General features: G+C 29.9%; 1 protein-coding gene across 1 annotated transcript; it reads right to left on the bottom strand.

Moving 5' to 3' along the window:
* Nucleotides 1–5551: 5551 nt before the first annotated feature.
* LOC104781676 (zinc finger protein WIP2-like) lies at nt 5552–8266 on the bottom strand. The gene is made up of 2 exons (XM_010506399.3): nt 7377–8266; nt 5552–6255 (listed from the first exon to the last, which is right to left on the bottom strand). The coding sequence occupies exons 1-2, from the start codon at nt 8064–8066 to the stop codon at nt 5803–5805; spliced, it is 1143 nt and encodes a 380-aa protein (XP_010504701.1). The 5' UTR covers nt 8067–8266; the 3' UTR covers nt 5552–5802.
* Between the last annotated feature and the right edge of the window lie 8017 nt (nt 8267–16283).

The raw sequence follows: 16283 nt of genomic DNA, 5'->3' as shown, positions 1-16283 counted from the left end.
TATTTGATCTGACGAAGAATACAAAATTATTACTATGTCTTTAAATCGGAATGTAAAATTTTCTGTAGGATAATATCGTCTCATAAAACAAACTATTTCTAAAACTTATCATAAGATCCTGAATATTTAAGTTACTCAAATTTACAATATTTTTTATGGTGAACTTTTAAAAACTTATACCAAAACTTTTGTTCTTTGTTTATTTTAGCGTTGAAATGTTGTTGTTGGTTAATTTGTCATAATATCGACAATAAGAACAATTATGTAGGGATGTATATAAATACACACTTTTAGGGTAATTAATGTAGAAAAGGTTGATGGGTAAAATTGGGAAAATGAGGGAAAAGAGTGAGTGTGGGTATTGTCTTTGGAGTTATGTTAACCTCAAAATAGAATCTCTCCTCAAAGTAATTGGAAAGACAAAAGTCGATGCCATGTCCAATCATCTATATAAATAATAAATAGTAGTATATTTTTTCTCTAATCTAAAAAAAAAACAAAAAATCATATTTCATTTTCTTCCACCTTTTTTGTTTCTATTTCTTTCTCCTGATATCATCTGCCCCTCCGTTCTGTGATGATCTCACGCTCTAGCTTCAGTGCCTCACACACATATACATATACAGCCATATATATGTGTGTGTAATAGATGATAAGTATACATGAAAACTTCTTTTTCTATTTTTAAAAAAGTGTCACTGGGATTAACCATAGAAAGAAAATAAAAAAAAAGTATCACTGAGATTGAACAATTCGGAAAATATGTGTTCTATAAATACGAACTATCATTCAGAATTAGCATAGTATGTATCTGAAAACTTAGTTTTCGAAGATCCCCAATTGATAATGTTTCAAATATAATAGTGTTTTTTTTTTTGTTTAAAGATTATAAATATTACTATAAGAAAATAAAGCTTGAGAGAAAAAGTGTTTTGTAATATGTATAGTTTTCCTGAACCTTTTTATATTTCCTTGAGATAATATCGCTGGTGAAAGAAACCCAACACAACATACAACTTGGAGAATCTACAAGGCGTAATGATCAAATAGCTTTAACAAGAGTAGAAAAAATAAAGTTGATCAAATAAAGAATATGGACAAAAGAACACGCTCGGACAATCATCACGAGAGCTAACGAAACCTCATCTCTAACGATTATATAATATATTATTTGTATCACAAGAAAGAAGTGTTTTATATAAGAATATTTACCATTATTACATCGCCAAATGGTATATTGTTTTTAATTTTTATATTCTATTCTGTTAATAGCATCACAGGTTTGATAGCGCTCGATCGACTAATAATGCATGGGAACAGCTGGTTGAATATAAGTTTAGTTCAAGCTGATTCTTGTGTTAATTGTTAAATTGACAAGGGCCAAAATAAAGTATTTAAGTACGTATAGAATGTAACATTAAAATTTTATAAAACTGAGATCGGATTACAAAAATGCAATCTTTTGTAAAAAACACTAAAACAATCATTTAAATTATATATATATATATATATATATATAAACAAAATTATCTGACAAAGTTTTTTTTTTGTCTGACAAAGTTCGAGAATGAAAATTTGACAATAATTTGAGTCTCAATAAACTTTCTTACCTTTTTTTTTTGGTGTTTAAGAATTGGATTAAAACAAAAAAAATGGCACATATATCAAACCTACATAATGCCCTCTTATAGGTCATTTTTCACTTGTGATCTAATATAATAGAGAATGCTATATTATACTAATCTAATTAATTATAATATACTTCTAAATATATAGTTATGTATATATATGTATATGTATATGTTGTTTTCTTACATCAATATATGTTGGTTTATATAATTATTTTTTGAATATGTATATATATATGAAAATAATTTATTCATTTTTTTTTTGTTTGCTCTTTTGAGGTACCCGTGATTAATCATGAGTCAAGCTCAATTTGGCCTCTTTCTCCCTTTATCTTTTGCATGTTGGGGCCTCCTTCAAACAAAGTTGTCGAAAATCATAGATAGCTACATTAATCTTCTTTATGTGATACTTAATAGTATAATTTTTAATACTCAAAAATTATATTTTTCCTTCATTTACGATAATGTATATAGACAAAAGGAATACGTCAAAAGAAGATTTTTCTTCCATAATAAAAAAATATATACAGTGTACGTACGTGTGTGTCCATATTAAATTAAATGTGGGAGATGGAGATTTGAGCCACGGCAGACAAAGCTGTCTCCTTCAGATCAGCCTTGGAATATGAACAGTAAAATAAATAAATCGAGTTACTAATTTACACATTTCTCGACATTAACATAGGAAATGGTAAAGTAATTAAAATTTCGTTTAACGGATTTAGAATATAGCTTCGGGATTTTAAAAAGCAGGAATTAAGCTAAGGTCTTTTATTTAAGTTTTTGTCAGACAAGAAAAAATGTCTACGTTAAAACAACCAATGTATAAACTTAGGTTTTATAAATAAAATAGTTAATGTAACCCTTTCACACAACAAAATTAAAATAAATAAAATGTAACAGCATAATTACGGAAGAAAGTGAAGTCCAATGTTCGGATTCTTCCCGGCAACAGTAGAAAAATCCAAATATATATTGCTCGGATTTTGAAAATGTCTTTTAGATAAATGCACACTCATAGAGAACAATTCAGTTTCGATATTCGAAAACTTCTTTTTAGCTTATAAATCGATAACTTCCCATTTATTTTTATGTTTCTGTTTGTCATCTATCTATTTTAATAGGAATGTAAACATGTGCTTATAAAACTTTAACTGGCTATAAATTTCTAAATAAATGAGAGATTTAGATAGCAATGCTTATAACTAAGTTGTAAAATTAAATTCAGAGACTATCTAAGATAAATTATATGATTCATTTATATAATTATTTATAGAAAAGTGTATTTCTTGCTTTTAACAACTTTTCAGTTTAACTTTTACAAAGTGATTTACAAACTGTTGGGCTTGTTTTATAGCTTAATCATAAAGCTATAACACATAGACTCCAAAAAATATAATAAACTGGTTAAAGTTGATTTAGAGGTTTTCTACCCTGTATAAAAAAAACGTTAGTTTTTAAGCCACTAGTGAAAACTTTTACTACTTGGTACTTGCATGTTATATCTGTCAACGCATGATCACTTACATTTTACGGCATTATAAGTATTAAAGATGAACCAACATATATAAATATCGGTAGAAATTTCTGAAGTGTTAGGAAGATGAGAGGGGTCAAAGGAAGAGAGGTAGGGATGGTCTATTTCTCCCAACAAAGGGGTAGGATATTGATTGGCAATAAATGTTGTCTGAATCCTACATAATTTAAAGGTGCGTTCATAACTTTTCCAGATTTTCTACTGTTTAATTCCAGCTTGTGACCAATGTAAAAAACAATCCTTATATACAATATTACATGTATGTATATACACCTCTCTAAAACAACGGGCCTTGTTCAAATTTTCTCCGTGCATCAGCATATTAAATTTCATGTTTATCCTTAACAAATAACCAGAATTATAAATACAATTAGAACAAAAAATGATAATTTACATGGTTAATGGATCAAAATACGGTAAATAATAGGGCAGACAGTTAATGTAACATTTTAGATTTGGTTCAAATACATTAAAAAAATATTTGTAAACTTGAAACCTTGAATATGAAATGAATACAAAAGAGGCAAGCATGTGGGTTTTGATTGGAGGAGATGATGAAAGTTGGGTCATTTGTGTGAGAGTGTGTGTAGAGAGAGAAATTTAGAGAGATGGTCAAAGGAAAAAATGAGATGTCAAATCAAATAACAGTGAGTGAAAGAGAAAAAAAAAAAGAACTGTTGATACCATCAATCTTTGCTCCCAAATCTGCCCAACCCATCACACCCTTAGGGCTCCACTCTCTTCTCTTTTGTTTTTTATTACTCTCCTTCACATTACTTTGTGCCCCTTCTTCACCCATTGATCATCACATTCATGTACATACATACACGTGTACATACATGACTGCATGCATACGTATGCAAATACAGTACTAACTGAAGGAATATTCACTGTTTTTACATAAACGAAAATTAGGTCAATCTCTCTGTGCGTATATGCCTAAGTCGAGATATATTTTGCTAAACATGCCTAAGTCGAGAGATGATCATCTGGTTTCGAATTTTAAGATAGGATTTTAAAAGTGAATCATATATAGATAAAAAGGTGTAATTTTCCTTCAACGAGCAAATATGTCTGTCCACTAACAAAAAGGAGAGGAGAAAAAAAAAAGGAGCATATTGAAAAGCTCTTTGCAGGAACGAAAGCCTCTCTTTAACTGTAATCTTAGTTACACAATCATATCCAAATTGGATCTTGAATTCTACATTACCAACAAACTGACACACAACAAAAACTGTAACTAGAATAATAAGACAATCTCCGGTGATTTTGTTTTGTTTTATATAGTAAGATAAAGAAATCGTTCATATATAGGCTGCATGCACGTTAACAAATGCAATATTCCTTTGGTGAATTTTAATTCGAAAGTTAGTCTGAACATCACTGCATTTATAGGACAATTTTATGAGAATGAAACCAACAAAATTTTTAAATGAACAAAGTGTATAACATGTCATATATTATGATTATTACCGGGAGCGTTTTATATTTCCAATTTATGTATTCAAAACAATTAATTAAAAATACAAATTAGCAATTGTTTTGGAAAGAAAAGCAGTTTATTATAAGGTCTCTTATTTTAAATGTTTCATTTTTCAAGTACGTTTCGTTCCATTTTTCACAAAACCTGTTACTATAGTATATATAACCATAATTGTTATGTAACACAAGGTATTTGGCAAACACACTATATACAAACAAGTTCTGAAGTGTTTCTACTGTTGGTTATTAATTAGGGTAATATATACATATATGTAACTAAAAAGGAAAAACGGACGAACGACCGTAGCTTCTTGCAACTATTTGCTATGAAATTGGCATTCAATCACAACGTATTAATTAATTAACTCTTTTCAATATACATGTACACCGGTTTGGAACATTTTGATAAAAATATTAACGAAAACCACATATACATGTATAAATTTTATGTATTATAACATCCTCAACACATTATTTCAAAAACAACCAAAACTATCAAATAATATAAATTGGTATTTAATCTTCCTAATAAAGGTCTGCACTTGAGTAGTAATATTCTCTAGTGTCCATTCTCTCATTATTCTCCATGATGTCACTAGACATTTAAGTATCATAAGTATTCTTATACAATAACTTCAAAGATAAAACTCCACCAGAAAATAAATATCTTTTGGGAACAAAAAACAAAACTAGAATCTAATATATATTACTCAAATTAAAGATTGGAAATATTCATTTTGATCTAGAATATCGTATATATAGAGAAATTCTTAACATAATGCATGCATGGATGTCTAGCATCTACTTTTCTAGTCTTTTACCATCCTAACAAATATAATCCATACGTTTAAAATTTATCTAATTATTCTTCAAAACGAAAGGTAAAAACTAATGAAAAATAATATATACAAATAGAAACCATTGAAACCTCATAAGTTAGAGTGCTACATTGTCTTAAATTTAACTAGAAAGCTAGAAATACAATTTAAAATTTCCAAGTAATCTTGATTCATTTTTTTCCTATGATCAATTAGATGGTATAGCTTTTACTTTTGAAAGCCTCTACCTCCATCAAAACTTGGTCCATAGATTTAGGTTTCTTATAATTAATATATACCGAATTACTAATTAAGTACTGATACTAATTTATATAAACTATTTGGACTGCATTGACTCATGATCATTGTCTAATTGTTCTACCTCAGAAGCAGGCTCATCTTCTTCATCAAACCCATCAATGCCATACGCTCCATGGCCATTACCAAAAGCTTTGATGTGATCTTTGAGAGATCTCTTGTGCTTGAAATCTGATCCGCATATGCAATACCAAAGCTTACCACAATTCTTCTCATGTGTTCTCCAATCCCCTCGGACCGCAAAAGCCTTTCCACATTTCCTACACATGAAAGGTTTGATCCCATGTTTCCTCTTATAATGTGTTTGAAGTGTTCTGAAGTCTTTGAGAGGCTTTGCCCTTGGATGGTCAATATTATTGCGACAGCCTGGTGCGCAGCAATAGCATGGAAGCCTTAGCATTCCTGTTGGCTGCGTTCCCCTTAGAGATTCAGGTCCTTTCCTGTACTGTGATCCATGTCCCCACATATGCATCTGTAAACAAAATCATGCAAGCATGTATGATCATGTAGAGTTTGAATAACTTATAGTAGTATAAGTTCGAAGCGTTCATAAAGTGTGCGTATTGATACTTAAGCTTATAATATGTCTATTAGTCAATTTAGTTACAAGTGTCTTCTATAAGATGTAATGATTACTCTAGCCAGCGTAAATATATATATATATATATATATATATATATATATATATATTGACTAGCAGATCAATGTTTTGATGATTACTCTAACTCGCATATATACATATATATCCACTGAAAATAAATTTATTAATTAGCATATCAATCAACCTTGAAGCACATATGTAAAAGACATCAAAATTTCATCCAATAAGGATGTTAAATAAATGCTGAAATGTAAATTAGAGAAATTAATTTCACGATAACAAAAAAGAAAAGAAAAATATACAAGATGTGTCAATGCATGCTTAGGTAAGCAAAGCTAAGTAACCTTTTTTTTTTTTTTTTTTTTTTGAACAAAAGCTAAGTAACCTAAAATAGAAAACAAGATGTTGATGAGTATGTCCAATACAAAATCTTATGAAGCTCATATATCGAGTATATGGAAAGCCATACATATATCTATGTATATTATAATTGAATATATAGGTATGTGAAATTGTATGACTACTGTTATTTTACACGTTAGACATTTAAAGACCCTCATACAAAAGAAGAGTGACACACTTGCCAATATTGTAGAGAAAAGCAGCAAAACCACAGAGACTTGAAAGTACTAAAGACATAAAGAACATTTACTGTCTTGTTAAATCTCAGTCTCAGTCTTCACAGTCTCAAGTCTCTCGGTTCTTTGTAACGCAATGATTTATTCATGCATCAGTGAGCAAAGACACGTCCTTTGATTGATTTGAAAACAGTATGTAAATATTATATTTACCGATTAAAGGTGAAAACGTTTTTGCATTTTTCGAGGGAAATTTAGTGAGCAAACATATTTTCTTTGGTTTTTACCTTTTGGGTTTACTCAGAAAATGAAGAGAGTCGATTTTTTACATTGAAAATAAAACGAAACATATGCGTAGAGAGATATGTAAAAGATTTAATTAGAGTAACTAGAGTATGATGATTAGTTAAGAACCTGCATGTTGTTGTATCTGTTGAAGGTTTTGAAGCAAACAGGACATGAGAACTGAGTAGGACCAATGAGAATCTGAGAAGGTGTAGGGATCCAATATTGACCCTTGTTGAGTCTGCTGATTCTACAGCCGCCGTCTCCGCCGACTGAATCTTCATCGTCATCTTCTCCTCCTTCGGCGGCGCCGTGACTGCAATCATGGTCGAGATCTTTCTTGTGATTCGTGTCCTCACGAGGATGAGTGGTCCTCGAGTAAGATGAAGAAGAAGAAGACATCATGAGCAAAGAGGCCATCTCTTGAGCACTAGGGCTTGGAAGACCTATGTGAAGAGCGACGGTGACGTCATGGTCATCGTCATCGAGGTTATGATCATCTTGATGATGGTGATGATCGTAGTCGACATCCATGGAGGTGGAAGGTGGTTCTTGAATTAGATGGTCATGGTTATGATGGTGGTCTTGTTGTTTGTTGGCGGGGCTGAGACTGAGTAGAGGGAGGGCTTCACGGAGAGGAGGCGAAGGAGGAGGAGTTGGTGGACGGCGAAGGTCGCCGGATTGAGGGAAGAAGAAGAATGAAGAGGGAGGAAGATGAGGAGGAGGATGAGGAGAAGGGTTAGCGGAGGAACTAGGGTAATGGTGAAACGGATTGGACTTGAACCAGTCTGTGAAGAAATTGGAATAAGGATCAGTCATGGTGAAGAGAAAGAGAGAGAGAGAAAGAGAAGGGAATAGTTTTAACACTTGTGGGATTATCTTTATACAAGAGACAGAGATGGAGATGAAGATGAAGATGGAGATTGTGATGGGATGGGGAGAGAGAGAGAGAGAGAGTTTTTTTTGTTGTTTTTTTTTGCAAACAGAGATTTTCTTTGGGTGCAAAGAGAGAGAGAGGAGAGAGATTAGTAATTACGGACTGAAAACTAAAAACTGACTTTAACGAAAAAGAAAAAAAAAATTAACTAAAAGCAGGTCAAATACGAATGTATATTAGTCTACGCAAAGTAATTATTTCATTCAGATATGTAGGTCCTTATTCTTTGTAAAAAAACTTTGAAACATTAATCTTTACACGATGGTCGTGAATGTGATGATAAAATAAGCATGGTTTAAGAAACAAACAGTGCGATTAAGACTGTTGAATTGGAATTCAGGACACTAACTTAGAGTGTTTGTGTAATTTTTCTTGTTTTTTTTTCTGTAAAAAACAGTATGAATATTAAAATTGAATAATATTTTCAATCAAATTAAAAAGGTTTTGAAAATCTATTATTTTGTTATTATAAATTACAAATTACGTTTCTTTTAATTTCTTCAGATTTTATTATTATTTTACGATGTCTTAATTTTCGGACGAATTGATCATATAGTCTATCATGCTTCAAACTACTATTCCATAATTCGTGTGATGAGAGTTACTACGTACGTGTGTCACACCTAAATTCACAGCTTTTCAAAGCTGCACAATCAGCACCAACATAACATACTATTACACTTTATTTTATATAACTTCAATTTGTATAGTATCTCTTATACCTGGATAATAGATACCATTTAATGATGTGAATAATTGTTGTTCGTATGCCATAGTCAAGTCTGAAATTCACTGAGTTTTAATGTCAGACTATATATATGGTTGAAAAAAAGAGTAATTAAACTATGCTTGATTATGATGATTTTTAATGGCATTTTTTGACTAAAACGAAGTAAGTAGAATTATAAACCTCATCATATATATAATTTGGTTAGTATTGTACGATAGATATGATTATCAGATTATGCAAGGCCTATGAAAACAGACTCTAGTACAGTAAAACCTCTATAAATTAATAAGGTCGGGACCATGAAATTTTATTAATATATAAAAGTTTTAATTTATCGATAAATTAATATTTAATTAATTTATGAAGAGATTTTCTCATTTTCATATTGAAAATTTTCTATTACAAAATAAGATAGTTTTGTTATCATTCACATTTTTAAAGAATTTTCTTAATTATAATCTTGGTTATCGTAATAGGATGAATGTCAATTGTTTAATAGAGTATCTAGGTAAAAAAGAGAAATGTTAGAAGTTTAGAGTTTAGAAAAATGATTACTATCCTTCGTGGTAATGATAGAGTCACAAAAGATATTGTGATACCTTTAAAACTAATTACTAATGAAGCAATTATCGCATCTATGACTTTTCACAATTTATAGATGCGATTTGAGAATAAAACAATGAAAAAGTTAGAGATGAGCTCCAACAAGAATGCAAATTAAAAAATAGACAAACAACAATAGAGTCATATTTCACTAGATTTTATTAGAAATATATATATATATATATATATATATATTAGTTTATATGATTATTAATTTATGATATTGATGAGACCATATTTTTACATAAAATTTCCAAAAAATTATTATCTTATTATTTTATCGAAATATGTCATTTTTTTACACCGGTCCAATTTGGGACCGAAAATTTTTATTAATTTATAGTGAGTATTAATTTAAAGAGTATTAATTTATAGAGGTTCTACTGTATTGAGTTTATTATATGAAGAGGATCATATGTATTGCCTCTTTTTCTTTCTATTACAAGTACTAAAGTATTTCACGTCAGTGGATTAATATGTACGTAAATGTACTGCAATATATATATAACACGGATGCCAATTCATACAAGTAGCTAGGCTAATATGCAAGTAAAGATAATATATCAATGGCCACTTAGGCATTGAGGATTAGGGCTTGGATGGAGAGTATACGTTAATATGCTAATATACCAAAGACATCTTAGCCAACATATATAACAAAAAGCTATTCGACCTTACTATATTGGCTGTATGGAATATTGGAATTTTTATTTATCACCAATATGAGTGAAACACGATTAATATATGAAAATGAACGTATTTGACAACAACAACAACATAAAAAAAAAAAAGGAAAAAAAAACATAAAGCATATGAGGTTCAGATACATCATACAAAGATAATGTAACTGCTTTTCGGAGATTGGCTCTCATCCCAATTCCCAAACAATTTTTCTTATCTTAAAGCCTTTCCTTAAAATAAAATAAAAGAAGAGGCCATTTTTTATCAATTTAAGGCTATGAATGGAGACTTTTTATTTGCGGAATTGAGAGAAGATTTATGAATAACGCACATCTTTCATCAATCACAACAATTATTATTAATTTGTGGTTTTATAAAAAAAAACAAAAAGAGGTGGGTGCGTTTTTTGAGAAGGCAAAATGTATTTGACCGTTGTAACAACTCAAACATATTTATTACCCAACGGTCGGAAGAAAACCGCAGTGAATTATTTTTCTATATATTTTATTATTTTGATTATAATTAAAATAGTGTATAGTTATTGTTTTATCTCCCACATATATATATGTCTATGATTTTATCTAGGCTATATATTCTCCCTCTTTTTTTCCCTCTTAGATCATTGTTATATAAAAATTTGCAATCCAGTTGTTTATATTAAAAACATAAAAACAAAACAGATAAAAAAAAAAGATTAATTTGTAATCCAATTTACTTATGTTTAAAGCAGAAATTTTTATTTTGAAGAAAAACATATGTTTAAAATATTTCTGATTAACAACTGAAAAATTTCATATTAACAATACCGCTAATAGTTTTTTCACCAATCAAACACTCATTGTGTACCGCTTATTTTGCATAAACCGCACTTGTACCGCAAATACTTTTATTCCGCACGTACCGCAATTGAACCGTACCGCACTTTCAAATCATTAGTTCCGTACTACCAAATCCACTGTTACCATTCAGACCATAAAACTATAGTTTTGATACACAGTAAATTTGAAGATAATAATTCTGTATACTGATATATGGACGAATAAATTGCACAAGATTGTGACGTCTTTCCTGACTCGTGAGCTAATTAAATAAAAAATAATTGAAAATAGCATAAATATAGGACACAATTCTGATTAAACAATAAGAAAATTCATAAATATTATTATAATTTTGGATAGCTTTACAAAAAAAAGTTTTACAAAGGTAGACCAAGGGTATTCATTAAGATTTATTACTTATTTTTTTTTTGAGTAATGAATAATAATACTGCATATATATATATGTAAGAAAATAATTTCGATGAATAATATTTTTTTTCTTGATTGCTTTAAATATATCATGACATTGTCCTAGATTTATACTAATTTTTGTTATTTTTCAGAATCTAGATTCGCATATAATGGATGTCTTTATCAAACAAATTTTGATTATAAAATAAACAAGAAAAAAAAGAGTTGTAAACACATGGGAATTCAATAATTAATAAAAAAAAAATTGCTAATCAAGTACGAGGACCCGAAAGAAAAATGGAATGTATTCGCAAAAGCTTTTTGGGGGGTTTTGATTGTCTATTAGTATACTACATGCATTATTAATAGGGAATGATGAACCAAAATAAAACATTATTTAGTTATTGCTTATGTTAATTATCATTTTACTTTATGAGTTGTATAAGTATTAGGGGATATAGTATATGAGAAAAAAAAAAAAAAAAAAAAAGAGAGAGAGAAGCAATTGCATTGGTGTGCGCATCAATGGTCGGCTTTCCCTCAAACGGTAAGATCATTGAATGTCCAAATCCCCACCGCAGATCCTGCCTCACTGTTCCTTTTCTTTCTTTCTTCACTTTACCCAATATCTGTATATTACTTTTTTCCTTTGGACAAACTTTGCTGATCTATATACAATATTACTATTATTATTCTTATGCACAAGCACAACAAACAATTATATAATATATATATATATATATATATATCTTCTTCTTTTTTGTTATGGCACAAATTCAAATCGATGAACTATGGAAGAATGAAATATTGGTCGAAATAAAAAAATGCGGAACACAATTATTTTGGGGTGAAAACTATTTATTATAGTTGGTGTGAAATAAATAAATAAATAAAAACAAATGCGGTCTTGGGTTTTCTTAGCTACGAAATGCAGTTCTATCGATTTGAAGAGAGCTTGGACGTTAGATTAAAGAAAAATATGTTTTCTTCTAACTAGCTCGGGATGGTCTCACTAGGAAATTCTATGCTTTCCTTCCATAAAAACGAATACTTGATAGTATATATATGTGAAAACATAACTCATTTTTCTCTGACGATGACCCAAACTCTACCGTAAACTTTTTGCGCACCGAGTAAGTTATCCATATTTGTTGCGATAAACCACATATGATGCAAAGTTCAGTTGGTGATGATATAATATATCATCTAAATCTGGATATATGGACCCACATTACCACATATCGTAGTTCAAAGTAAAACTTTGATTTCCATTCTAATTCTCACTAAACCCATTCAGATTATATATACGTACGTGAGTTGGCATTTATCAAATTTAATTAGTACATTAAAGATGTGATGATTAGGCATATAAGATTTAGCTCCGAAGATTAATAAACATCATGATTTTAAATTTATTGTCACTATTATAGTGTTATTTTTGTGATGACATAATTTGGTTTTATATATCCATCATGACACTATTTATGCACAAAACGGACCACATGTTCACAGAGAACATTTCATGTTCACTGTTGCATTTGTAATGTTGGTTTTTTGGCAATATATGTAGGTTATAAACATGAGTACTATTTTCACCAGTAACATCTACATTAGATTTCGACCTCTTATTCAATCCGACCAACCAGTTAAATATGCGAAACACATTCACACAACAACTTGATCTATATAGGCTATTGCAGCATTTAACTGTGCCGAAGCATAACCAATAATTTGTGTATTAAAGATGGATAGGCCTACTATATATATCTTTATAAAAAAATATATAGTGGTTGAATAATTAATTCCGTTGTAGATTTTTTTTCATCGTTACACATTTAAAATGTGATGTTTACGTAGCTAAAAAAGTTTCACCAATGTCTGTTTGTAAAATTTTTGATGAATCCATTTAAAACGATAAACGATCGTACCTTCCGTCAACTAATATGTGACCACCATTCTGTGGAGTATAAAACTAATATAGATAAAGTAGATACTTTGCTTGGATGTAATAGTTCAACATATGATAATGGAAATTAAAATACCTAATCTTATAGCCTATAGTAATCATAGATACCTTAGTATATAACTTGAGAGAAAACATTCTTCGGAATTGATATAATATGGGTCTTTAGTAGGTAAAAACTCATATTTAGAAGAGTTTCAACGCAATAAGACTTCGGGCCTTCTACAAGAGGCTGGGCCCTCACAAGCCACATATTGTGACTATTTGTATATGTGATCTATGTTTTATATAAATGCATAGAGAAGGAGAGAGAAGCCATCACCATGGCTCTATGTCCCCTCTTCGTGCTTAGGTTTTATTTTTGGATGTGACGTATTTATGTATATACTGTATATATGCCAATATTTAAAATCTATGTGTCGGGTCATGACATCATTAATTCTATATGAACATTTATATTGCATGTGATGTTTCTTATTTGAAACAGTTTTATCGATACTACGACTAAAGGTTTAAATAGTGATTCTGTTTGCTAGTTCAACTGGTAGAACCGCAATAAATACAAATTGTAGTCATTATTTTAATTTTAAAATAGCATACTGTGGTTAGTTATACACGTAGTAAAAAGAGTTGGATTTGCCGTGAATGTAGTGTTATTAATTAAAAATCTTTTGGATAGACTTGTAGTTGTACTTAGCTTGTCATATAGGTAGGTTTCCTTTTTGTTTATCGTAGGTCTGGGCAAAATACCCGATCCGAAATATTTGTATTGGAATCGAACCGAAAAACCCCGTTCGGATCGGGTATGGATCTTCCCCAATATATTAGTTGGATCTTAATTGTAAATACTTTTGAGTATTGGGTATTACCCTATCTGAACCGATACCCAATTAGTACCCATATATATCTGAACCTATGTTGTTTATCATTTTTCACATATGTAATCTTTATGTGTGTTTATCAGTTGAGATTGCATTCACAATTACACTTTTTAGTTGATATTACTAGAATCATAATCGGATATAAGGTAATTTCATGATCTTTTGTTGCTTGTTACTTGTTAGTACACTACTACACTTAGTAACAATCTGATCTGCTTTTGAAACAGGGAAACAGTGAAGACGCCTACAATGCTTCACCACATTGAAGACGCCTACAATGCTTCACCATATATAACCGACCTCTTCTTTGATTCTTGTTGTTTCTTTCAATTTTCTCAATGCCTACTTCTAGCTTTTATAAGACTTTTGAATTTGATTTTGGATGTTACTACTCTACTACTTGTTAATGTTTTGGATTATGTTTTCTTTTGTTTGTTTTGCTTGTCTTTAGTTTCTAACTTTAGTTTAGTTATTTTGGTATGATTTTTTAGTTATAACTTCATAAAATTTGATATAGTTATTCAATTTATATATAGGGTATTTTTAGTTATATATGAGTATTTCGGTTCTAGATGGGTAAAAAATATTTATATTGAACCGAACCCAAAACATATCAGATATATTTCGGTATTCCAAAAAAATATCCGAACCAACCCCAAACCCGAAAAAACCCGAACCGAACCAAATTTTCCATAATACCTATATGATTCTACAAATTATAAACCCAAATTACCCGAAACCTAAATTATCCGAACCGAACCCAAACCGATACTCGAACCGATAACCGAATGCCCACCGCTAGTTTATTGTGTATGAGTGTATCTCTTTCTATTTTTTTAATTTTTTGCTTGATTTTTTTTTTTTTTTTTTTTTTTTACAATAAAATCCTGTATATTAAGTTATCCGAAATTTGCTCTATTCAAAAGCAAACCAATTAGGTATCGACAAGCTTACATGGGAAAAACAAAAATTTCGTGTTCTTACACATTTCGCAAGTTTATCGGCACATATATTATCCTCTCGAAAAATATGTCTAATACTACAATTAGTAAATCTATCTCTAGAAAAACAAGTAAAATCTTTCAATTCTACTTGAAAAAATTATTGAAGGTACCGACGAGCTTGAAAAAAATATTTATAAAAACCAATTAACTCCATTTGTTTCGTTTGATCTGATCTTCTTATTTAACCATGCACGTTTGTTCTTATTTCGTCGGTTCGTTCCATTCGTTTTTATGTTCTGCATCCCAAAAAAAAAAAAAAAAAGACAGTCTCGAAGACAACTGCGCCAGTTAATATAAAAGAAAAGCAAAATATATATAATATGTTGTTGGTGAGGACATTGTGGAAGAGAAATAGTAACCTACTAATTTATTTTGCACAATTCAAATTTAAAGGAAGTGTACCACACAAACTCTAGGCTTCACCTAATGTGTATATCACCTACATTTTTTGTTTGTAATTATGCTTATATACACGATGGAAAACACACACACACACTCATGGCAACCTAGTAATTATTCTCATCATATTCTTAGCAACAACCAAAAAATAAAATTATTCCCATCATTTGTTATGATAGATAGGAGCGCATTTTATCATTTAAACTATCATATAATTTAATTTAATCGTATTTCAATAACAAAAAAAATATTATAGCAATATATGTTATCAATTTTCCTACTTTCTTTTTTCCTTAAAGCAAAAAGGGTGAATATTTAATAAAAGGAAGAAAAAATGAGTGCAGCATTCAAATAAAGTTTAAATAAAATCTTTAGACCACCTTTTCTTGTTTGGTGGGTACACATACGAGAAAATTAGTGAAATTCAAGAAAGCAAGAAAGAATTGCTCCAATGATCTATAACATTAACAAAAATAAAGAATTGCCAAATAACTAAATCTAAACTCGATTAACTACTCCAATGATTGAAGTAGAAATTTTGTATTTTTCACTTGTGTCTTTTATATTGTTTTTGTCGGTTATAAACGAGTATGATAATATATTCCACAT

This window comes from Camelina sativa, chromosome 4 (assembly GCF_030686135.1).
Source record: "Camelina sativa cultivar CO46 ecotype springtype chromosome 4, ASM3068613v1".
Lineage (NCBI taxonomy): Eukaryota > Viridiplantae > Streptophyta > Magnoliopsida > Brassicales > Brassicaceae > Camelina > Camelina sativa.
Note: the sequence above shows the minus strand (reverse complement) of the source record. Positions and strands in the feature narration are given on the sequence as shown.